We start from the raw sequence: 26627 nt of genomic DNA on the forward strand, positions 1-26627 counted from the left end.
TGCACTCAAGTGTATGGTATAGCTTGAAAAATAATTAACAGGCTACATATTTTTGGCAAAATAACACGAACCAAAAAGGTTTTGATTTAGTTAACTAGTAAAATTAATAAAAATAAAACTAAATTTCCTCGTTGTACCATAATATTGTGTCTATTTAAGTAAATGTTATGATATTTAAATACCTTGTAAATCAGAGTCATAGTTAGACGTTCCCGGTAGTTGAAAGACACTAGGTAATTGGAAGTTGGCGATGTTTCTTTGTCCATCATAAGGTTTACGTTGTCCATTATTCTCTGTCATATTAGAAAAGCCACTGTTATTGCCGCTCGATCCACTGTCAGAATTGTTATCATGAATTCGTTTATTTGGTGGTCTTAATTGAGAAGCGTGAATGTTGAAAGGACTTGCATCTTTAAAGCGACTGTTATTGGAATCGAGTTTATTGAACAAATTGTGTTGATCATCATCGCAGTATGCTTCGTTATTTCTATTGAAGTGATTTGTTACAAAATTGTTTGTTCCTTCAAAATTCTGATTAAAATTTTCGTTTAATTTAAATCTATTGCTATTGTCGTTAGAAAAAGGACTTTTTTCAGCTTTAAATGTCCGTAAAGTATTTGTGAAACTATAATTCGGTAAAGGAAGATCACTGGAATCTATTGGTGAGTTTTCTTGTATTCTGTATCCTGAAGCGAGTAGTTTATTTTCATCGGTAGGTAAATATGACATTCGATTTTCATTATTTTTAAATTGATCATCTGTGGAATCAATACACCCATCCTTACCTGAATTAAAATTCACACATTTTTATAATTCATTAAAAGTAATATAAACAATATGGTATATGCACTTGTATGTGTTCATGAGAGTAAATAATTGGTGTTACCTGATAGTATATTGTCTCTCAGAGTATCGGATATAGGAGGTTGACTGTCCCACGACTCTACAGCGCTATCAATAGATGCCAGACCTGGACTGGACTGCGAGTTATTTGTGAAATTGTTGGAATCTCGATTATTATTATTATATGGAGTTTTCTCTACAATAACCGGTACAGTTATCTTCGATGCAGCTCCATCTATTTAAAAAAAAAAGTTTTTTAATTTACTTTTTTAAAATGTAGATTTAAAGTGTTTTAGAGAGATAAACAAATATTTCTTACACTGTCCTTTTCTCAATACTTTTAGGAGAACTCGTTGATTAGAGTTTTGAAGCATGTTAATGGCTTCAGATAGGGGTTTTTGATACACACTTTGTCCATTTATAGATAAAATTTGATCACCTATTTTCAATAATCCTGACTTTTCAGCTATACCGCCTAGAACAAACAAAATATAACTGTCTTATATGTGGGTTCCATGTTCTGTTCCGTGTTTTATGAAACGAAGGAATTTGTAATATCACCTCTAATTAATCCACTCAATACAATTGGTTGAGTAGCATCCTCACTACCCGCGATTGTTAATCCTAATGGTCCTTCATTTTGTTTAATCAATTCAACATCAAATACAGTTTCTTCACAATGATTGTTATTGTCAGAATTATTAATGCTACTCTTATCATTCGTAGGATGATTGTGTTTCACAACTCTGGCGTAAGTACTTCCAGAGTTGATTGAGGAATTTATCGAAGAAGGAGATTCCATTCCGTAATTAAAGTTAGGTTTTATTGTTGAATTACAAACATCCCTCCAGTCATTCCTTGTGTCCATTTTTCTAACTGTCAATGTTATTATATCATCAGGAAAATTTTGAAGAATGTTGAATGCAGCATCCTTAAAAGGAAAATAGTTGTTTTAAGAAATAATAAAAAATCTACACAATGCCAACTTTGGAAATATTCAATAACTACCATATTACAATAGTTCTTTTAAAAACATGTACTCACTAATGAAAGATTATGCAATGGCTGTGCATCTATTGCCACTAGTTGATCTCCAACTGCTAAAGTTCCACTTCTGTATGCCACTGAACCGACCTTAATATGTGAAATAATCATAGGCTCTTCGGCATTCTGCGTTCTCTGCTTGTTACCTAATAAACAATATTATTGATACAGTTTTGGATTCTCAGTATAAATATCCTCTGTGATTTGTGTATAAGTTTGTGTGTTCGCCTACCTGTGATGGTTACACCAAGTCCTGCTCCGCTCTTGGCCAATTTAACATTGAATACTCCGCTAGAAGCTTCTACTGAATCAGCCATACTGAATTCAACTTTAATATTGAGATATCTTGTACAATCTGTATCGTTACGTTTTTGGAGAACATCATTAGCCGCACTGGCTGTCAAATTTTGCAGTGAATTTATTGAAATGATCCGATCTCCCAATTGAAGACATCCACTTCTAAACATAAAAAATAACGAAGGTACATTATTTTGTTTAATGGGTCTAGTGTTGAAGAAGTGGACATTTTTACTACTTATTGTGAATAATAATAAAAATAAATTAATATAATTTATGTATTTTATTGATGATTATTGATAGAATTCCATTGTAACTAGATAATTACTTAAATATGAGTTATTTTTTTGCCAAATGAGGAAGTTCAGTGCTACGAGAAATTAGATTTGAAAATGTTTTCTTACGTGCGGTAAAAATTGGAACATTAAATTTTAGGGTAATTTTTCTTGAAAATGTATAAAAAATAAATAAAAATGATTTTCATAAAAATGAACTACTTTGAACGACGTCACTAGTCATTCCAAATCAGCCAATGATAGTGTTGTGATAGATTTCCGGTTTACGGGAAGCTAATTCACCAATCAACAGAACTCACGGAAGAGAACTTGCGATGTTACACGCGGAGTAATTACAAAACGTTAAAAAATCATAGTGCTGATAATATGATAAATAAAAATATTTTAAAAACCACTTAACTTCCCCATTGTCCCAACTCAACACAATACTTTGGTTTCATGGAGTTGGGACTTGGGAATATATTTTAAATAAATAAAAATAATAAAAAATTGTGAATGTATGAATTAATTTGGAACATTTGTTTTACCTGTACGCTGGTGATTGGTGGGTAATGTGTGATATCAGTAATAACTCTCTATCTTCGCATACGGTGATACCACTATCATGACTCGGAGGTATTTCTAACTGTACAGTAAGGATCTCAGATCGACAAACTCCAACTCCTGTGACAAAATTCAGATGGAGGTAATCTACAAATGAGAAGTATCCAATTTAACTTAAGATTTATAAAATAAATAAATGAGATTCAAACATTCCCCTTGTATTGAATCTTACCTGGATCCCCGTCAAAGGTTTTGGGTACGGAACTTTGTCTATGCTGTCGATTTTGTCGGTGAGATTTCCTCGAGTTTAGTGTTGACATTCCGGATATTGGGCTTCCAGGTTGACCTAAAGAAAGATTCACTAGTTATTATTTTGGTTGGCCTTTTACAATATTATGAATATCAATATTGGAAACCTAAAAACTGAAGAAGATGCTCGTGCAAATATAGCATAATATATTATGTTTAAAACAGGTATCCACAATTCAAAAGTAAAAAATATGCAATTACCCCTCGTTTTCCCCATTCTATAGTTTTTTAATAGCATGTGTACTGGTAGAATTTGAAGTTGAGTAAACTGTTTTGCGCAGCAGTTTTCCATGTAACACATTACTTCCTCTGGAGTGTAAGAAGTACTCTCTACTGTAAGGTCATCCACTGCTAATATCTGATCTCCTGGGTGCAGAGCTCCGCACCTATGAACGATTTTTTTATTAGATCAAGGTTAAAAATTAAAACTGTTTCTGCATTGCATTCAGTGGCGCTATTTGACAAAACATGTATGTATCCATTCATGAATATTAAGAGTCTAAGTAGTGTTGATAATAACATGTTATCCACAAGTCGGTACAATTTTGTCAATGGGTATATTGACATTTTAAGAAAGTTTTTAGATTTAATTCATTATAAAATTGTCAAGATTATTGTAAATAGGAATGGTAACTGTTAAACCTGTGAATTAAGAAACAATGTTAAATGCAGTGTTTTAAATTATCGGTCTTATGTTTCACGAGTCCAATTAGGATAAAGTATTAAATATTAGTAATTACCTGTCTGATATGGTTGCAGGAAGTATTGATTGAACAAATATTCCCGGCTGTCCATCCGCATTGGGCCCGAAGCATTCCTCGTTGAAACCCTTATCAGTAAGCATGAGCCCAAGTCCTTCGTTACAACCTCTTTCTATCTCTATAAGTAGAGGACCCGTTGCAAATTTAACTGATTCCATAATAGAGATGTCATATTCTATCGTTAAAATTGTGACGGAAGGACAGTTCTGTAGAATTTGGTACGCTTCTGATATGGATTTGTTTGCCAGGGAAATCTAGAATAAAACAAGGTAATTTAAATACGTTATGATTTTGACTATAAGTTAATAAATGAACATATTACAACAGAGATGAAGAACATTTTGGAGAAGGTAATATAGAAGTCTAGGCAACCACAGGGCCTATGACCTGTCATCGGCTGGTTTAAGTGGCCACTTTACACACTGTGTAACATTCACTATTCTGCCCTTATTTAAACATCTATATATAAATGAATTGATTTGAGGTTCCGTGGCTGGTGTTATGGACTTACACATCAGAACTCCGAGGTTCAAACCTCACTCTACCCCAACTCGATTTCCATCTTCTAATAGTGAGTTATTTACTACGTGTTGAAAAATTGAAATATTTGGGTAAATCATAAGGCAAGTATTACTTTTTGTCAAAATAAAAAACATTCGCGATACAATATTGACATAGGTTCTGTGTATTACAATGTCCCCCGTTGTTTAGTATTTGCAAGGCACCTTACACTGTCAACTTTGAGCAGCCTGTCCCCGGGTTTGATCCTGTGCGTGCGTTGAGCGGGCCCCCCAGGGCGCACGTGCGTCACTAGTAGCGCCCCCCGGCCTCGTGCGCCTCCCCCCGCTGCCCGCAGCGTCACCCCCAGCGACCCTCCCTCCCTCTCCACCGACACCTGCGTCACCCGGCTGGTGATGCACAGCGAGCTTTGGGAATCTACATAGAGCAAACATTGCAACTACTTAGTAAGAATGAGACTAGCTAAAAAGGTATACAAAAATACTTAGAAACTTTAATAAGGGAAATAACAGCTGCTGAAAATGCTTTGTTTTTATTAAATGATAAAAAAACTTTATTATGCAGATAGTAGATACACAATAATTGTTATTTATTTATCAATCATTCTGTGTCTGCTCTCTACTTTGAGCATATGGTATCCACAAAGAGCCTCCAGGCATCTCTGTCAGCTGCCAGCTCCCGTGCATCCTCCCAAGTCAGGTTTGCGTCTCGTAGTTCTGACATGAACTGCCGACGATCAGTCAGCAGTGGACGTCCAGGACATCGAGAACCTGATGCCTTGTAAAGTAGGCAAGCAGGAGGTATCCCCAGCCAACCGTGTCGCTTCCACTTGCCGACAGTTGTCACCTGAGTTTGCTGCGTCCATTCTCTTACTTCTTCGTTTATCACAGAGCCAAACCGCCGTACACCCAAGATTCGTCTGAGGAATCTATTCTCAAAACTCAGTAGATGAGCTAAGGGTAATACCATACAGCGGGCAATTCCATACAGCAGTTTTAAGTTGGAAGAAAGCAGGTTAAATATGTTTGTATCAGTCATACTCGTTTGTTCAGTGTAGTCTCGCACCCTCACAACTCACAACGTATTACATCAGTCAGCGGAGAGCTAGCGATGCCATTAGATGTGATGTGATTTCACACTCACTGTTACATTTTAATATCGGAATATAAGCCGTAAGTATATGTCTTTATAGAGTTATGTAGTGACGGTATTGAAATTAATTTTCAATAGCATATTTAGCTTGATGTTATCGACGATGCAGCACTTAGTTGCGCATATTTTTGTAACTACAGGACTTTGACGATAAATATACATTTTCGGTTAATTCAGTACACTACGGTATTAACCGCCATAACTATTTGTATTACAGCAAGCTAACACTACTTGACCTCTTTGCTCTATTTATCAAAGTTTAATTCAGATTTGCCAATGCGGGGAAAGAACATAAAGTTAAGATGAGATAATGTGAGTTATATGCGAAGAATTTGGTAAGAACGGAAAGTTATGGCACAGATGTATCATTTTATTTATTTATATTTTCTTTTATTTAGGAAACATACAGTACAATTAAATAATTTTGTAGTGATCAAAATTAGATTTAATTCTAATGGACCAGTGAAGTTTCCATTTTATATATTTTATTATATGCTAAGGTTATCAAATTAACTATTTTAATTTTTTTTAGTACAATAATATTTTATAAGGGAAAAAAACATAACTAATATTAGTTTAAATATTAAAGTAAGTAAATAAAAGTATCTAGTGAGTATTAACATAAGTGGAAATATATGAAAAATTAAAAAAACTTACTAAAAGTAATTAAAAAGTATGAATTTAAATAAAAGAGAATAAAAAACATTTTCAAAAAGGAAAAATATATTTATGTATTAGGAATTTAAAAAAGAACAGACGAGAAGAAACAATAAAATAAATTAAAGACAAGAAATTAAAGTTAATTTAAAAAACAACTTTAATAATAATAACAAAATGGACACCAAGTCGTTGGAACAATATACATAATCCCCCAGTCTACACACGTGCATTTCCAGAAATTCTCCAGCAGCCAGTGGACCACATGGTGACGGTATCTACCTACTGTCTACAAAAGATTCTCTTCGGACATCTATCTCCCTTTGTTAACCATGGAGTTGATACCGTGCTTTATTTATTTAGTTTTTTATTGCTTACTTCTTGGCATGAACACTTGACAAACTTACTACTATGCTCTATTTTTTGTAAATTTATTGATAACATTTTAACTTTGCTTGAATTCCACTCGTCCATGCGCTTTGTAGCTGCACGATGATTGGTTATCTAGCTTTCATATATCAACTTTAAAATACTTAAATTTTGTAAATGTGGTCTAGAATTCCAATCGTCTATACGCTTAGTGGCTGCAAGACGTGTTGTAATCTTACTCCTTTTTATTATTCATATTATTTATATATTTTTTTAGTATCATTAATACACTAAATTTATTTGTCAATTTTTAAAATGTGTAAATGGGGGCTAAATTTCTAACTGTCAATGCGCTCTGTAGCTGCAAGACGTCCTGTAATCTAGCTCCTATCTGTTATAATTTTTGATTGATCTTAATTGAAAACGAGGAACTAGAATCCCAACCGTCTATGCGCTCTGTAGCTGCAAGACGTACTGGGATATTTTTTAATTGTACAGCGCCCTTGAGGTGATTTTCACAAAAATGGCGCTATATAAATTATCCAACTATATATATATATATATATATATATAACATGTTAAGAAAAGCAATTTATTATTTTTGAAAGCAGTTCTTTATTAAAAATAGTTTAAAAATATAAAAACACGCTCAGAGTAAATGAAGAAAAAACAGTATTTTAACTAATCTTTAGAATTTAAAAAAGCAATACTAAGAGAAGATTTTAAACTTTACCTAGTTAAAAAAATAATTCTACTCATGCGCAAATTGATCACATGTTTTATGCAGCGGCGAGACTTCTGCGGATAATTATTATTGTGAATTTTGCGAATTAATTTACCTATGTAAAAAAAACTTTAGTAAATGTGTGATTGAAAGTCATTTTATCATTCGTACAAATACCTTTAATCGTGCTTTATTGAGCTTCGAAAGAATGTACATTAGACAAACGATGTACGGAATTACGCGTGTCGGGTACTTCCTACTTTTTTAGATTATTTATTTTTTAGGGTTCCGTAATAGTCGCATATAAATAAGCTTTGGTCAGATAAAACTTAATTAAACTAAGGGTAAATTGGTATATAAAAGTTAGTCTTGCGCCGAATAGAAAATGACCTTTAAAGTTATGCGTATGGCATTACCTTCCGATCCCATAATTTTCTGTTTTGGGCCCTTGATTGTTGATTTTGGTGTAGATACCGTTCATTTCCCGTGCATAATAAATTATAGGTCATCATAATCATCATCATTCCCCTTTCCGTACCTAATGGTGCATAGGGTACTGCATTGGTACACTAATCGCAGCGTATCTTGATAGTTTTTTGCTACATGAAGGTTAGATGATCCGTCTTAAGCTTTGGGTGCCAGTCCAGGGGCTATGAATATTACATTGTAAAATAAATTTTTAAATCAATATTTTATGTCGACCACGTCGGGAATCGAACCCCAGACCTCTTGGATGTCCATGACGCGGACTTATATGTAATGTTTATTATAGTTGGAATGGGTAAATTTTACCGATTGATAATAAAATCAAGAGAGGCAATAAAACAACTGATAAAATGTGTTTCTCGGTAAGTACCGGATTTCACAATTAGAAATTAATACATTATAAATTTTATTATGTTGTGCATGTGATAAATACAAGCAGTATAAAATGTACCTCTTTGTCTGCAAATTAATGTCAAATTCTTGATTCCCTCTCTGTATTCACATTTAATTTATAAATCTATCCTTATGTGTGTTTGTTATTTTTTATTTTCTGCGGTAGGTATTCATAAGAATGTTCATTCAGTGATAATGCACATTAATTACAACAACATGTTCGTTGGTCGTTTCGCTACGCAAAAATAAAAACGTTTTCTGAGACAAAGCTCCGAATATTTTTTTACGCGTGCGGTTTTCGAAAAATAACTACGCCAACCATTGCGTTTTCAGACAGAAGTCAGACGTCTGTTTCGCTCATAATAATGTCAACGCTTTTGGTCACGCCATGCAATAAGTTTTCAGGCGGTAAATCAGAAAAGCATCCGCTACAGAGAATAAATAATGTTAAAATACGAGCAAAATTTTGCTTGGACATAAGAAAGTTAAGAAATACTCTAATTTATTTCTGAAATTAACCACTCAACAAAGCGAAAATGCCAGGTCGTATTTTTTAATGTAATCATTCATAATGTGCAAATCTACGCATTGTCATATTGTAATGCATACATCGCTCACAATAATAATTGTAAACTTATAATACAAGAAATCAAACACTGATTTGAGTCTACTGAACATTTTATTTTATTTTTACAGATATAAAAACAAAAAAAATCAAGACAATTGTTTCGCCTGTTAGGACATTTCCTAACAAATGTGAAGATGGATTAGATGGATTGAATGTCTTTATATAGTTATACAATAATTCTGTAAAAAATATAAATAATCTTATGAACTACAGCATGTACATTAATCATAATTGTGGGATCAACTAATAGTTAAGGGCTAGGCTAAGTGTTTAATTGGTAATGGGAAATTAAGGCATTTGCTGTCGAAATGCGATCCCTCAGGCGAATGTGTGGTAAAACGATGTATGATAGGTGCACAAATGTCGAGATCCGTGAAGTGTGTAAGGCTGAGACATGCATTATTGACAGAATTAAGAAAGGGGTGCTGCGTTGGTTTGGACATGTAGAGCGAATGGACAGTAAAATAACGACTAAAAGGATCTACGATGCAAATGTTGATGGATGCAGAAAACGAGGAAGACCGAGAAAGACATGGCACGATCAAGTCCATCAAATACTTGAAGATGGACATGTCAAAAGTAGGAATAATCGGCGTGCGTGCATAAGAAGATGTATGAATGTCGAGGAAGCGAGGTCTGTATGCCAAGATATAGTGTTATGGCGTTCTATCCTCTCTGCCTACCCCTACGGGGGAACGACGTGATGGTTTGTTGTTGTTGTTATTTGAATTCCGGAAAAATTTATAACAAAGAACAATTGTCACGAAATATTTGTTTTTATATTTGTAAAAATAAAATAAAGTGTTTAGTAGACTCAAATCAGTGTTTGATTTCTAATATTATAAGTTTAAATATGGAGTTCTACAAAATAAACACCAAATGTAATTGATGATAGACGTATGGTGTTTTAAATTTTAATGTAAAAATACAATTTAAAAGACTATTTACATCGATATTTTTATGTAAGAATAATATTAAAGCGATGGAATATTTTGTCAATTGGTCCGTGTCCTATAATTGCTCTAGGTTCCGGGTTCGATTCCTAGCAATGTCGACGTGAAATATTTGTTTGAAAAGTGGTTTTACACTGCGATATTTCATTGTCTCTGGGCTGGTACCCGAAGCGTTAGACTGATCACTTTACCTTCATGTAACAGATGCTCAGGTGTTGGGTGCGGATATTCTATTGAATTAGAACTATTTAGTTTTATTGACGCTACTAATCAAACGAGTAATATTTACTCATTATTAATTTAATATTTGTAATTACTAATTACTATGGATCAAAATAGGAAACCTGTTATGTCTGAAGCTAATATCTTCTGCTGTGGTGACCATGTATGCTGTATGTATACAATGTACCTATTATTAATTTTTAAAAAAATAGCTCTGTTCTAGGCTACAGTTATGAGACAATAAAGAAGTTCAGTGGTTGAAAAAAATAAGTTTGTTTATAGACTATTACATCGTATTATCAGCACTATGATTTTTTAAAGTTTTGTATTTCTAAAATGACTCCGCGTGTGGCGTCAGAGGTTCTCTTCCGCTTGTTCTCAATTAGTTCTGCCCATTGGTCCATATACGGCAAGCTCACCGAAAATCTTCCATAACTCTCTTATCATTGGTTGATTCATATGACCAGTGACGTCGTTCAAAGTAGTTCGTTTTCATTAAAATATTTTAGATTATTTTTTTCGTACATTTTCAGGAAACTTTGCAGTAAAATTTAATCCGCCAATTTTTACCGCGCGCCAGAAAACATTCATTGTATCCAATTTCCCGTAGGGCTGAAGTTCCTCATTAAGTGATTAATTTTTTAACTACGTAGCGCCTACTCTTATACGATCAATGTAATTAAATATTCATGTAAATGGATTTTTTCTCCTTTTTTTCACACTTCTAAAACTTTTTATAAACTATCAACTTCTAAAAGAAGAGAGTGTATAAAAAACAACGCATAATGATAATAAATACAGGGTGTTCTTTAAGCCCTGTCACATCCGAAACCACGATGATCAGTATGAGCAAGAAGACATATTGGCACATTAAAAGAAATTTTTAGAACGACTAAAATCTTAAAAAATAAAAGATAAATAAAAAACAAATGGTTGCTAACTCCTGTAGTGGTGAAACGAGGAGGGGGGAGGGGGGAGCCTGATACACTGTCAACCGCACGTCCGCGCCCCCCTCGCTTCTCCCCTGCAGAAGTAAGCAACCATTGGTTTTTTTTACAATATTTTATTTTTAAAAATTTTCTTCGTTCTAAATATTTTTTAAATATGCTAATATGTCTTCTTGCCTATACTGATCATCGTGGTTTCGGATGTGACAGGGTTTAAAGAACATCCTGTATATTAAGACGATGAAAACATAAGAAGCAAATATTAATTTATTTTCAAAGTATCAGAGTTGTCAAAAACGAAAAACATATTAGAATATGAAATATCGCGCAGTATTACTCCTGTTAATCAAAAAAGATGGAAGACGAAAATTATTTATATGTACCTAATACCGAGTGAACCTTCCTTGATGAGTTTGACAACAATGTAACAAAGAGAAAAGTGCATAAGTTTTATTTCAATTGCCAGTATCGGACAGTACCTACCTACATAAAATTATGCATGTGATGTATGTATATTATCATCTGTTTAGGAATAAGTACCTATGCAGATATCAATTTTGAAATCAAGTTCATAATCTTTATTTATATAATTCTTCTGTACGTGTGATGTCTCTGAACTCCTCTTAAACAGCTTAACCTATTTACGTGCGGTTTTCAGCGAAATGTAGATCTTTTCGCTCCGTGTGTTCGTAGATATTAAAATTTTTAATCGAATATGTATAAAAAAAACGTTAGAAGCATAAATCTTTTTTCATCGACCTACCAGGGTTGCATTCCACGAGAATGCGTATACAAAAAAATGGAAGGATGTTGTTTTTTTGTGTATGAAAAAAGTTTGTTTTTAAATGTTTATAAACAACATTCGCTTTCTATGGATCCCAATCAGATTCTTTCCTTACATTCCTTATACAGTCGAACTCGGTTATTACGAGGAAGATGGGACCACTGAATTTGCTCGCTAAGCGTTACTCATTATTTATTTATTTTTTATTTATTTATTTAATTTTACAATACGCCCAAGGGGCATTTACAAAAAATATTCAGGTAAGTACAAACACAGTAAGTATATTTAAAAGATAAACATCGCTTATTTTGTACACATGTAGAAACAATGAAAAGCATACTGCCATGCAAAATAAAAAGTGAATCTTTACATAGTAAAAAAGAAAAAAATATATTCGGATATAAGAAAAGTAATTGAATTAAAAAGCTAATTGTAAATAACTTGTAAAGAATTTAAACCAAAATACATATATATATTTTCATATACTTATACGTATATAAAAAAATAGTATTAACAAATTATTGTTAAAAACAATTAATAAAATTTAGTTTACAGTAAGTATATAATAAGATAATAACATAATATCTGGTACCCAAAAATATTTGATACATTAATTTCAGAAAAAAAAAAAAAAAATAATGATACACATCAAAAACAGAGAAAAAATTGTATGAAAAAGAAAGTTTTATTACGACATTAATAATTAGTTTCAAACAGTGCATTTAAGAACGTTTATAAATGGATAATTGTCGTATTAAAAATGTCTACATCAGAAGTAAATTTGTTGGCTAAGGAATGTAAACGCGGAATCGGAGTGTCGTGCATAGTTACCAGAGAAAGGTTTTTTGTTATACAATCGCTATTGCACATTGTCCCTAAGTAAATACATATGTGTACATATAATTCATACAGATTTTTTTTACAGGGGTTAGGTTTTAACTGGTCTGTTCTAGAACTCATTTGATATCACCCATTTGTAATGTTTCTTGTTTATTGAAATAAGCCTAGAACATTAAAAAATCTTAAAAAACCCCGTAAAAACCCCCGAAACAAGCATGTTATTCATAAACTACAAAAGCAGCTGTAAATTGTAACAATGTGCCGACCGGCACTTACTTAGTTCACAAAGCTTGGACTTTTTAAAAACCATGTGTGTTCATTTTAAAATATTGTTGGCGAAAAATCAAATTAGGTACATACATAGCTATCATAAACATAATCCAATCCCAACGCCCGGCGGTATTTATCCTTTACGCTAGCCGACCGTTTAGATTTGATTACTTAGATTCTTATTTCGAAAATGATGTTTTTAACAATTGAAGATTTTTTGTAAATTTTTTTGTTCGGTATGTCCGAGAAGTAGCTCGTTATAACAGTGAATAATTGTATGGAGAAAACCATGAACTAAAATGTCAACTAATGTTTCCTCGTTACATCCGAGATCTCGCTATTTCCGTGATCGTTATAACCGAGTTCGACTGTAATTTCTTCCCATTTTTTCTATTTACTGGATTTTTGGTAATACTCAAATAATATTAACTGTTATTATATATATTTTTGAAACTAGCATTCATGAATAAAGTGCACCCCTGTTGCTGAGAAGAGCCGAGTTTGACACTTGCGAAAAGAATTGTATATTTGAAAATGAATCATTTTATCTTTTGGAATTTAACCATAAACAAGTACCTAAGTACCTACTTAAATTCAATATTTTAATATTTATAATTTCATTTGTACAATAATATCAATAATCTATATACTTATCTAATTAAAAAAATTACAAGCTGATAGCAGGCAAGCCAACGTTCGGGTAGGACAACGTCTGTCGGGTCCGCTAGTATATATATATTTCAGTTCTTTGGACATATTTCCAGAGGAGAGTTTAGAGAAAACTACCAGTGACAAATGCCTACAGAGCAGCACAAGACAATTCCAGATGGCGGAAGACGTTGTCGTTTTTTTTTTCATCACTTTTAAAACAAAAAACGTTTTGAATTTCACGTGAGTAGGGTTTATTAATATCAATTACAAGAGAGGTACGGAGTTGAGTGTATTTTTCTATGCGTAGAGCGTTGATTTAAAACTCAAATTTACATAACTTTTGCGAACGTACCTACTCATTTGGAAAAACTCTGTCTGACTGAAAAACTGTGTCTTAGAGCCAGTAGTGGATTAATGGAATAATTAATTATATGTTTTATTTAAAATTAATAAATGTATTTTTGCACTGTTTTTTGTTATGAATTTTATATTAAGTTTATCTAGAACGAGTCCGTACTGATTTATCTCGGTACGCTCTACATGAGTAATTTAATAGGTCTGGTCTGTTCCAATAAATATTATGTTGCAGCTTTCAGCTTCGTTTAGGGGATTATGTATCAGATTTGGTTTGGAGATTAGTAGGTACCTAATGTTTGTTCAAGTATTAGTAACTTAAAGAAGTAGGTAGATAGTTGCAGCTGTCATTCACTCGTCACTAAATTTATTTTCGTATTCAAAATTCAAACCCCCCCGGACTAAAGCACGAACATATTTTAACGCACAAAAAACGTAAAAACTAAACTTGCTTTTAAGAAAGTCAAAAGCGATCGTAAAATAAAATTTAAATCTTTTGAACACCGACGAAAAGAGTAATTCAAACTGTATGACACCAAAGAAAGACAATATGATAAAAACATAAATTATTTATATCTATTGAAATATATGTAAATAAATCGTTGCTTTACTCAAATATTCATATTTACATTTGTTAAATTTATTTAAATGCTTATATTATTAATATATACATGTGTATACACGATGTATTTAATATCGTCCAACTAATTTTTACAATAATTTAATTTCAATTTTAATATTTTATATTTTTCAGTTTATCTAAATTCATGTACTTGTATTTTTATTTTTTATTTTATTGTGACTATTATTACTATAATTATTGATATACATAAAAAAAACTTATTGTTAGTACGAGACTTTTTTAATATTCTGGTGAAATTCTATTCGATTATATAAATTGCATCTGTTTTAAATAAAGTTTTATTAAAATTAATCTTTTATAAATTCTAATAAACTGCTTTAATAACATATAATGAAAACTAAATTTTGGTCATTACACAATTTTTATTTTTTCTCTTATGTTAAGTGTTATTATTTTTTATTTTATAAATTATATTTATATCCTTTACTGTTTGTGAACTGAAAATAAATAAATAAATAAATTTACAAAATACAAAATAATCGGACAAAATCGTTTTAAAATTATGCTTTTACCTAGGTATGTCAAATTTTAATGTGGAGACAGTTTTAGATTTATAGACTTAAGTAAATTATATTATTTATCGATACAGCGTTAACTTTGTAGAATGATATTTTAAATGTTGAAATACCTATGTATTTCTATATTGAAAATCATTTTATTTTCCATATGCGTCACTCTCGCCGCATATTTTGGTTTACTTGTAGTTTATATTTTCACTTGATGATGGATAGTCTTGTTCAGTGTACCCGAAACTACTTATAATATGTAAATTGTGATGGAAAATTATGGGACGTGGAAGATGCTATTAATAAAATTCATATCCTTGGTTAATTTCACAAAACAACATTTTAAAAATTACAACAAAAAACCAAGAATATATCCATCTTTTTTAGAATTAAATAATTTTGCTCCAAGTAATAATGCGTAATCTAGAGAGGGGCCCAAACGTAGGAAAACCATTCTATGACTATTGGGTATTAGGTTAGCTACAGTTTGCAGCAAAACAATGGGCCGTTCTCAGGTCGAGAATTGCCAAACGGATATTAATTTGCATTGTAATTACTTTTAAATGTGTACCTGTGTATTTATCATTGCAGGGTTATTCAGATCTATTTTTATTTAATTCGCCTATATTTATTTTATAAAACTGAAAATACATGTTTGTGTTTATTTTTTATTTATTTATTCATTTTATTAACAATATATTTATGTTATATTTATTTATACATAAATCCCAACTCCATTGAACCAAAGTCCTGTGTTGAGTTTGTTTGTTTGTCCGTCACATCTCCGAAATGGCGAGTCGTAGCGGCCTGAAATTTGGACACGTCATTTTAGATGCGATTTCAAGGTTAACGTTGCTATTTTCGAGTAAAATTTTGATCGACCTCTACTCGTTAAAGAGTCAAACTTTATTTGGATGCCTAGTGAGGTCCTGACGTATTGCTCATAATCAACTGTCATTATCAACAGTAAACATACTTTAATTCACAAATTAATCCTCTAAATTGAGAAAAAATAGTATCTTAAGTAAATATGTTGATACAAAGAAAGTTTTTATGCAACATAATACACGTGTCAAGACAATAAATGTCAAAATCAAGGTAAATCATGGGAAAATATTCTGAATCAATTACCTGTGAAAACTGACTCTTTTAACACATTTGACGCTCCTACTGCTGCAACCAAACATACTTCAATTCACCATAGTCGATTTTTATTTATTATAACGTAAATATCCAAGTTATTTACTAACAAAGCCAAGCACAGCTACAAAAGCATTCGATCGACCCGTTATGTTTATGTTGTCAAATAAAACAAAATGGCCACCAATTGGTTGCTAGCCAACTAACCAACATCGCTTGCGTTCTATAACCCATTGTGTTAGGGCTTCTCTCTAGGTTACGCATTATTACTCTGAGGAATTTTGTGTAAATAAAGTAGATGACATTTTTAAACAAGAATATAATATATTTATAGGTACATGTTTTTAAAGAGAAAATGTCGCTTTTTTAAATCAAATTTACGAAAAAAAGATTGTGTATGTATGAGGTGCAATACGAGTGTAGCGTGCAATTACTTTACATTCTCGGGAAGAAATAATTTTGATCAATTACTTTTAGAAATAAAAAATCCAAATTAAAGTATCATATGAAATCTTCTCCATTTTAATTTCCACGCTGAAATGATTGATTCATTTATATAAATATTACAAACAAGTGTGTTATATAAATAATTGTAAAACGAACTCCCTCTTGCTCCATTAGGAGAGAGGTAGAAACGTTAAACACACAATTATTATAACATGTATTTTTAAAACTTCAACTTTTGTAAAACTTTATTGATTAAATAAAAAATGTGATTAGCTGGTGTGTGTACAAAAATATAAATATTTTTATCGTTTGAATTTAAAACTAGGGAGCGGGAAATGAATGTATGTAGAGTAGATATTAAAATATGCTTTCAAAAAATCAACCAAATAAATAGATATTATAATAAGCTTTCAATCAATCAATCAATAACTTACCGTAGTTTGGTAGGTAGTACTCTACTTCCATGGAAGCTCTCTCCTCCACATTCTCCAAAAGTGCCAGAACTTCCTCGTTAGTGAGGCGAGCTGTGGCTATACCGTTGATGCTGCATATCTTGTCTCCTGGAGCGAGCCTGTCGGCGTCCTGAAGGGAAGACTCCTTCTTGAACCCGGCTATTGTGGGTAATAATCCCGGCTCGGAACGTCCTGTAAGGTAAACAAAAAAATGTATTATAAATTATAAATATGAAATATTCATTTAGGGACAAGCATATGACATACGAATTTGTCTAGAAAAAAACTTTGGTCTAGTCTAGATCAACTAAATAATACTCTTCGGAAAAGTAGTTTTCCAAAACGTACACCTTGTTCTTATTTTAGGAAACTGATACTCTAAATCTTTTGGCCAATGATTAAACTCTTCTGTTACGAATTATGTGGGTATGCATTAAAATATTGTCACAACTTCAAAATCCTTTTTACCCACAACATCTGTTCACTCCCCATCCAGTATCCTTTGATCATCCGCCACATTAAGACATCGTGTAGTGAATCGCACGTTTATTTGTAGAGCGTGTGCCGCATCATAGACTTTGTTTCCACCAACCACCAGTGTTCAGCTCCAGATCGGGGGCCTGTCCTAGTGTTGGAGCCGCTCGCAATGGACCAGTCGGACGACCGCAATTCCATCAAGAACGAATCAGGTTAGTGGCATCCATTTCTAATCCATCTCATTCGTTGGGGTTGTGACCGATTGACCCTGCATACCGCATATCGAGGATATTCACTTATTTCATTCAAATTAAAATATAGTCCACTCCGCTAAATAATATCGTAGAAGCCCTAGGGCTTCGCCTCCCGCAATTTCTCGCCCCGCAGCCGCGTGGGAATTCTTTTTCTCACCACTCTTTAAAAATGTTGTGATGCAAGTTGCAATGATTTAGTACCAATTTTTGCTGACTTCGAAGGTCCTATAATATGAATTTTGTTCCATGATAGGGAGAATTATTATTATTTCTTTTATTTGCCACTAAATGATTGATAATATCACATTTATTAAAATAATTGTCAGTACCTACGAATGTAAAAGTATGTTTTAATATTGAAATAATTATTAACAATATTGAACAGTAAAATTAATGTGTCCTCACTAGGGTAACCCGTGTTGAAAACACTTAAACATAATTTATATTTTTGCATCTGAGAATACCTATACACATTTTTTATTTTTTTATATACGCCTCCACCCGTTTGCGAGTGATTTTGGCTCTTAGAAACAAAAATAAGAAATTTAAAGAATATAGGCTTCAGCGAACGACAAAAAAACCCTACCCACGAAAAAATATAATATTTTTTTATTAAAAAAAATAAAAAAATGCGTTCTTATGATTTACCCAAATATTTAATTTTGAGGGCCATTTTCAACGAGTTGTAAATAACTCACTATTAGAAAATGGAATCAAGTTGGGGTAGAGTGGGATTCGAACCACAGACCTTTGGTCCGTGAGTCCGAGACACTAGCTACAGGACCACAACCCGATCGTTATAATAATATAATATAATGTGAGGTAGTTAAAATCAGTATGAAAGAGTTATGTGACAGTAAAATATTATTACCGTCTAAATTAAACGTAAACATAACATGAAATTTTGGGCCAAAAGTATACCTATACACATAGAAAACATAATAGGCAGAGATAAATTTTCGAAATTTTAAAACGCTACGTATTTAATTTATTAAATACATTTATGTACATTGTTATTATTAGAACACACATAAGAATATATTTATGTGTGCCCTATTTTAAGATTAAAAATAAAATCAATAACAAAATAATATATACAACCTAAACCAATTACAACAGTTACACGAAGAAATATATATACACGAAAATGAACATGAAACTTTGTAGCAAAGACAAACAAGGGAAATAAAATAATGGTACACAATATATTCATAAACACGATAAACATGTAAGACTTCGAGCTAAACCATGCCAATCTATCTTCATCCCATACTGTTTTAGTGGCGAAGAAATCTACTAAAAGCTAAAAGATCTATCCCAAAGAATTCCAAGTCGTGTGACGAATTGACTAATCTACACATTCAGTAGCTCAATCACAAATAACTATCGACGTGCTTAAAAACATGCTAAGCATTTGAGCGATCACAATGAACAATAATGAACATGCTTAAGTTATCGCAGTCATAAGTCAACGCGTGTGTAATCTCAAAGTCAACGCTTGTGTTGGTTTGTTTTTTGTTTTCCTCGTAAATAAATACAGTTCATTGGCGAAAAATCGGCGTTTACTATAAAAAATAATACAATGTATTGCATTTTCAAAATACTAAGGAGTATTTAATACAAAAAAGTGAATATCAAATTACAATTACTATGGCGACTGCTTTTTTGACATTTGGCTTGATAAATAATAAATAAAAATAGCAGTTATGGAATATTTTCCATATTTACACCGGTGAAATTCAAATCTGTGATTGCGCGGCAGGACTATACGTCGCGAAACGTAAATATTTTGACATTTAATATTAGGTGTTTACGGATGTTGTATTGTGATCGCGAAAACTATAAACAACCATGGTGAGAAATTGTTATCATGTCGCTTATTAGCACGTCGATATAGTTATTTGTGATTGAGCCACTGGACATTAGGGCATTAAAAAAAACAAAAATTGCTCTTAGAAGATTTAATAAATACCAGTGGTGACATGGTTGGGAACGTAAAAATAAATTGATTGCAACAGAGATACCTATATCCACTCTCTACTATCCATTTTATAGCCTTTTAAAACATTTTAGCAGCAATTGCACAGAAATCTTTAATCCGAGTAACTTTGAAAAAAAAACATTTCGTTATCCAAGTGACTTGCCCCTCAAAGAATTCAGAGTACTAAATATTATTCAACAGTATATATTGAGAACGGTAGTGGTTACACACATAAATAGAGACATTTACCCAAGTGTCAACCACAACCATAATACAAGATACTCTAATAGGGATCTGATACTAAGTGAAGGGGTCAACACTGTTCTGGCATCGAGACAACACTATTACGTAGGCAAAAAGGTCCATAACCTTTTGCCAGAATCGTGGAAAGACGGGAGTGTTGTCAAGTTGGAAGGTGTTGACCTCGCTCTTTCATGACATTGGTCGTAGGGAGTCAGAAAGGTTGATGCATGTCGTGGATTGGAGATTCTTACTGCATGTCGAAAATAAAATTTGAAAAAAAAGAATAATTTAAAAAAAATATATATACAGATGGCAATCATGAAGGTTCGCATTGTTAATAAATTGTCTAGGTATGTTTTATGAATGTATGTGTATGCGCATGGGTGTATGTACGTGTGTGTATGTACATGTGTATACAGGGTGTTCATTAAACCCTGTCACATCCGAAACCACGATGATCAGTATGTCTTCTTGCCCATACTGATCATTGTGGTTTCGGATGTGACAGGGTATAAAGAACACCTGTATATGTGTATGTGTATCAAAATGTGTATACGAGTAAGTTTATATTTTATTAGTCTGTGCTCTCTAATAATTTGCTAACTATTATCATATATTAGAATGAAATGGCCTAGCTTGGAACAGGGTATGTACCCCCTTTGTTAGCTAGGCAAAGTGAAAGTAAAATTGTATTGTTGATAAGAGGTGTAAATAAATAAATAAAAATAAATAATCTGTGGTTGATCTGTTGACAGTTACTGCTGAATGTTATTGTGGTATTTGTTAATAAACTTTTGTACAAGTATTGTATTAAAATAGTGTAGAATACAGCTACGTTTATCGGGTAGTTAATAATAATTGTTGTTTGAGTTGATTTTCACAGAACCACAGTTTTTTTTATATTTATAATTATATTATTTACATATTATGTACTAATATGTAGATACAAATTAATGAACAATGAATAAATCAAGTAATAATTAATAAATCTTAAGAATTACATTAATATGAAAATTCGCGAGTGATTTTCAATTAAAAAAAACTTAAGGTTAATAGATAAAAAAAATAAAACACGAATTTAAAAAAAATGCAGGTAGTGTTATGTCTTTCTTATAAATACATAACACTATCATATCTTATATGCTTGTGAATAGTTACGCTGGTGAATAGTTTGTTCAAAAGGATCTTAGTGTTGAAGGGGAAGTTTTAAATAGACGCATAAGTGTTTAAGAAGTGCGCCACTAATTAGAATTCCTTATAACTGAACACAATATCTCTCTACGAAACATTAACCAGATGCATGTCTGCTATATAATACAGGATATGATGAACTCGGAATCATAATGTTTTAATGTGTATTGTTAAATTAAATTTAAATGTGTAAAGTCCAGTGCTACGAGAAATTGGATGTAAAAATGTTTTCTTACCCGCGGTAAAAACTAGAGCATTTAATTGTCCGCGAAGTTTCTCGAAATTAATGAAAAAATTAACAAAAATGGACTATGGAAGAACTCCAATTATCCGAATCGCTTTCAGAAAAAAAAGACGGAAAGGTACTGCGATTCGCTCATCTCACCGAAGAATGACGAAGTTCAGTGGATTTTAGTTATCCGTAAAATGATATTTTTTAAAGATTTTTATCGTATCTACATAAATATACCAACGAAAAGGCCAAGCATTTAAAAAAATATATTTTTCAGGATTAGGAAAGATAGTACCTACTATTTTATTTTTGTGGATGTGGTACTATTTTATTTTTGTGACTTCCATATGCCCTTCTCAAAAATGTTTTCCCTCTCTGTTGAAAGAAATTTAAATGTTCATTATTGTTCATTGTGATCGCTCAAATGCTTAACATGTTTTTAAGCACGTCGATAGTTATTTGTGATTGAGCTACTGGACTGGTACCCGTAGCGTATGCCTGATTATTTGTCTGTCTTTAATGCACCAAATTATTTATCGAGATGCCTATGACTATGATCGTTAACCACGTAAATAGCAAAATAAATGTATAATTTGTAAATTACTTTAGTAAAACCCGTATTTACACACTGAACTTAGGATGTGTGGAAAAACTATAATGATTGGATTAGGGTGTCGGTGTATTAATGATATGGTTCTAATAAAGGGTAATAGTTTGCCCTCCCTTCAGTGGAAGTTAGGGTGAATTATTAAGCTGTCCCCTGGACACGACCATATTGTTCGTGTAACTTTATAAACTGCCTCCGGCATTATAACTAGGCCAGTGGTCAAATTGTGACCGCTTTTCATACAAGCTTAACATAATAATAATAATCACGGTTTATTAACAAAAATAACAATTTCTTTATCTACTACGTGCACACTTCGGTAATAGATTTCTCTTCTCTAGTCTGCCTAACTGGTACAACCTGTTTAAGGCAGGCATTTTTATGCAAAAAAAATAATACCATACCTATAACCTGTATAACCTATAGTCCTTAAAATGTAACATGATTAGAATGACAGTTGTCAGAATGACGTCAGAATTGTCAGTTGTGACGACATAACTTTGTAGTAACGTCAAAGAAGTTATTTATATTGACACACGAAAAATCATTCGTATCTGGCGTGTTAATTTATTTTTTCAATACAATGCTTGAAACATAAATCATCATTAATATATAAAATCAGCTTTAAAACTAAAATAAACCTAATTATTAACGACGTTCTTACAAGGTTACATCATTTTGATCAATGTAAATTGATCAAATAAAAAAATAATTCATTTGATGTTGTTCATGAAAAAAGTATAAATGTCTCATTTTTTGGTGAATATTTGTGTTAAACACACTATAATAGGCTTGTTTTTGCGTTTTTTATATTAATTTTCGGAAACAGAGTTTCATGATTACATGAAATAACTGATAAAATCGATTTGATCAGTGATCAGTAATTTCCCATCACTAATGCAATTAGTTTGACAGCTGTCATTATAATCAAGCTATATTAAATAATAATAATTATGGATAACTTATATAGCGCCATTTTCGTAATATAATACCCCAAGGGCGCTTTACAAAGTGATTGTATATAAATATATAAATTTAATTTTAACTTTTGAATTTAAGAAAAATAATGTACTTTTTCATATTATTTTTCCACCACATGCTAAGAATCTATTCAAATGATTTAGAGAACAAGTGGGTTTTAAGTTTCTTCCGAAACATCACTTCACTCTCACAGTTTCGGATTTCTGCTGGGAGAGCATTCCATGCCGTAGGGCCTGCGACCGCAAATGCAAATTCGCCGAATTTAGTGCGCTGTTTGCGTAGAGGTTTAATAACTTTTCCTTTCGACGTAGATGTAGCTGATCTAAGCGTAAGACTAGTTCATCTGGAATGCAGAGTTCCCTTAGATATTCTGGATCAGAGTTGTGCAGTGACTTATACATAAGCCAACAGAGTTTGTATTCCACCCTCTGTGGAAAACGTAGCCAGTGCAATTCCCGAAGTAGTGGAGTGATATGACTGAATTTAGAGATTCCAAAAATAAGTCTCGCTGCGGCATTTAATACAGCCTGTAGGCGAGTCATTTTTCATCGAGCTTTATTTTAAGGATTATACTAGTTAATTTATTATACAGTTATACTTTATCAATTTATACCATTTATTATTTAAGAATGTTTTTGAGTAAATTTTCCGATTTTTCTCTACCAGTAACCGATATTTTACAAATTTATTCAATCGAATCCGTGTCATGGTTTTGCAATATTCGGGTAACATATTAAATATTTTGGGGCCCAGAAGCCTGAAATTTCTTTGCCCGATTCAGAGTTTGTGGTAGAGACCCCATGACATATCCTCTAGTTTAACATAACCTCTTGATATTTATTATTTGTTTTTTCTTTTATCTATTTTACTGTTTTTATATAAATAAATTGGAGCATGTATATAAAACTCGATTCACTAGTGTGGATGGACTAGCTCTCCCTAAATTCAATAATAAAAACCTACGGGAAAAGAACACTATAGTACAATATACCAAAAATGTATAATATGCTCCCATTAAATATACAAAAACAAAAAACTTATCAGGCTTAAGAAAAAGACGTATGCAGAAATCTGGCTTTTAGAACGTGAAATTTTTTTGTGTTTTTCTTTTTTATTTGGACAAATTTTTTTTTTTTCACATATAACATATTTTTGATGCACGTTGGAACAAATATTTTCTTTTTTTTTCCATAGTAATAAGAGTTTTTATATGTTATAGAATTTTTAGGGATAATATTATCTATATATATTAGAACTTAACTATAAGACCACGACCCCCCCAAACAAGGCTTTGCGAAAAACACTGTTTACTAAGAATTCATTTTTTCACTAGTAAATTTTCCGTTGGTGTTATTTTATTTTTATTAAAAAATATTTAACATAGTTACATTAAATGATACATGTTTTTTTTTTATTACTGTCTACTTTTATGTATAAAAGTTCTTATAACTGTAACTTTCCAAAAAAGAGACTAGCTCTTGTGCTAGGCTCTTTCGTAGGGATGAAAAGCAGCTTGTGACATTTTTCAGTTCTCAGGCTATCCCTATGCAAAAAATCACATCAATCCGTTGAGACGTGAAAGAAGAATTCATTTTTGCACAAATAATTTTTCCGATGGGTGATATTTTTTTTTCGAGATCAAAAGTAGCCAATTTTACTTCTCAGCTCTTATGTAAAATATCAAGTCGATCGGTTTCTACGCGAAGAAAACACAAACAAACAGAAAAACACACTTTCGCATTTATAATATTAGATTATAGTTTGTGTAGGTATGGTTTAATACAACAAAATGAATGATGTGTTTATTTTACTATTATAAAAGTTAGCGCACTAATGTGTACATGTTCAGACAATTTAAGAAGATATTTTTGACAGATCACAATAGTGTTGTAGTAGTCATTTTTCCCTTCTATTTTCTGTATCGATTTTGAATAATTATCCGTCAGATGGGGTAATAGAAATGGGTTTTCATGACTAAATAAGTTGATACTAACTAAACAAAAAACAAACTTTTTTATACACAAAAAACAAAATTTTTCAGTTTTTTTTATCAAATTGTAAAGTAAAAAAAGTATATTATTTTGTTGTTTTACTTGGTAATTCAACAAGAATATACGAATCAAGGTAAATCAAATAAATACAATATAAAATTATGACAAAATAATTATAGGACAACACAGATAGCAGCATAAATAGCTACATACTTTACAATTATAATTAAAGTAATAATTGTTTTATTAAGATTAACTCGGGAGTGTTATCTTTTAACATACTGAGCATGGATTACATAATAATAATCTCGAGTGAAATAGTTATTTTTGACGGTTGGACGGATGGTCTAACATTTAGCAAACAGATACCAGGGTCCCTAACTATATAAGTATGTATTTAACACATTTTATGATCACAGCGTACACTCCGCTTCTTTTTTTTCCTTATCAACATCAAGGCAATCTGATTGCTCTGAGTAATCACGTGAGTTTTCCGGGGGTTGGGGTGGGGAGGGGGAGTGGTGGTGGGAATGAGCAATGCAGGAAAATAGAGCTAAAGTTACTAATTCGTGAACATGACTCGTTTTCAGTGACCATCACGCAAAATAGCGTATTTTATTTTTTAAAGTTTAACTATTTTTAATTGGCGCATAAATAACGTAAGTTCAACGTCAAAATTATCGTCTATTACTTTAATTAACCGTATTGCAAACTCCTTAAAATGAACACGCACAATATAATTCGATATTCTTCTTCTTCTTCGTTTTTATGGCCTTTTCACCTCTCGACTCAGATGTTCTGGCCAGTGTCGAGTTTTTAGTTTTTTTTACATAATTTACACATGTGTTGGTAATATAACATATACAACTTAGTAAGTTAGTATTTAATATAATATACACATATAATAATATAAGATATTTACAGCTTAACACCATTTATAACTAGATATTTACATAAAATTTTAAATACATGTTTATTGGTAATTCGATATTCAATATAAAGTCGGTATTGTCGATCGATAGTGAAGTTTTGCGTGGTACATCACTATTGCGGTGTCTCAACAATAAAGTACTGCATTTGTTCCCTACACTTAACTGTCAATATTTACAGAACTTCATGAGGGTGCAAACGTAAAAATTCTCTTCTTAAGTTGATTAAATACTATGTGTCTATGAATGTTTGTGACTAAGAAGTCAATAAACACACAAAACACCGAAAATATTATTCTTCCACAGCTTTAAAATACGAGCAGGTAGGCAGCAATAGCCAATATATTTTGGCACCATATTTTGTTTCCTTCATTAAATATTATATGATTTACTGTTATCCTTACCTAGGGAATTTTTAATGAATACGTATAAGAAAAACAAATATTTATTCACTGTTTTTTATGTAAAATTTTCGCTTGTCAAAACTGAAAATATAACGCGCTAAAAATAC

General features: G+C 31.9%; 1 protein-coding gene across 3 annotated transcripts in view; it reads right to left on the reverse strand.

Moving 5' to 3' along the window:
• Grip (Glutamate receptor interacting protein) overlaps positions 1 to 26627 on the reverse strand; it is a 54052-nt gene that overhangs the window by 2522 nt on the left and 24903 nt on the right. For 2 of the 3 annotated variants that reach the window (XM_088235088.1, XM_088235090.1), the window contains 12 exons: positions 17213 to 17422; positions 4824 to 5029; positions 4073 to 4347; positions 3534 to 3718; positions 3256 to 3369; positions 3008 to 3170; positions 2120 to 2346; positions 1888 to 2033; positions 1405 to 1774; positions 1163 to 1318; positions 887 to 1078; positions 183 to 785 (listed from right to left, as the gene is read on the reverse strand). In XM_088235088.1, the coding sequence (XP_088091214.1) occupies positions 183 to 785; positions 887 to 1078; positions 1163 to 1318; positions 1405 to 1774; positions 1888 to 2033; positions 2120 to 2346; positions 3008 to 3170; positions 3256 to 3369; positions 3534 to 3718; positions 4073 to 4347; positions 4824 to 5029; positions 17213 to 17422 (2847 nt within the window). The remainder of the gene's footprint in view (positions 1 to 182; positions 786 to 886; positions 1079 to 1162; positions 1319 to 1404; positions 1775 to 1887; positions 2034 to 2119; positions 2347 to 3007; positions 3171 to 3255; positions 3370 to 3533; positions 3719 to 4072; positions 4348 to 4823; positions 5030 to 17212; positions 17423 to 26627) is intronic. The other variant, XM_088235089.1, reaches the window with a different exon arrangement.

The sequence above is a fragment of the Micrasema longulum genome, unplaced genomic scaffold (assembly GCF_059751315.1).
Source record: "Micrasema longulum isolate JH-2025_06_02 unplaced genomic scaffold, ASM5975131v1 h1tg001328l, whole genome shotgun sequence".
In the NCBI taxonomy this organism is placed as follows: Eukaryota; Metazoa; Arthropoda; class Insecta; order Trichoptera; family Brachycentridae; genus Micrasema; species Micrasema longulum.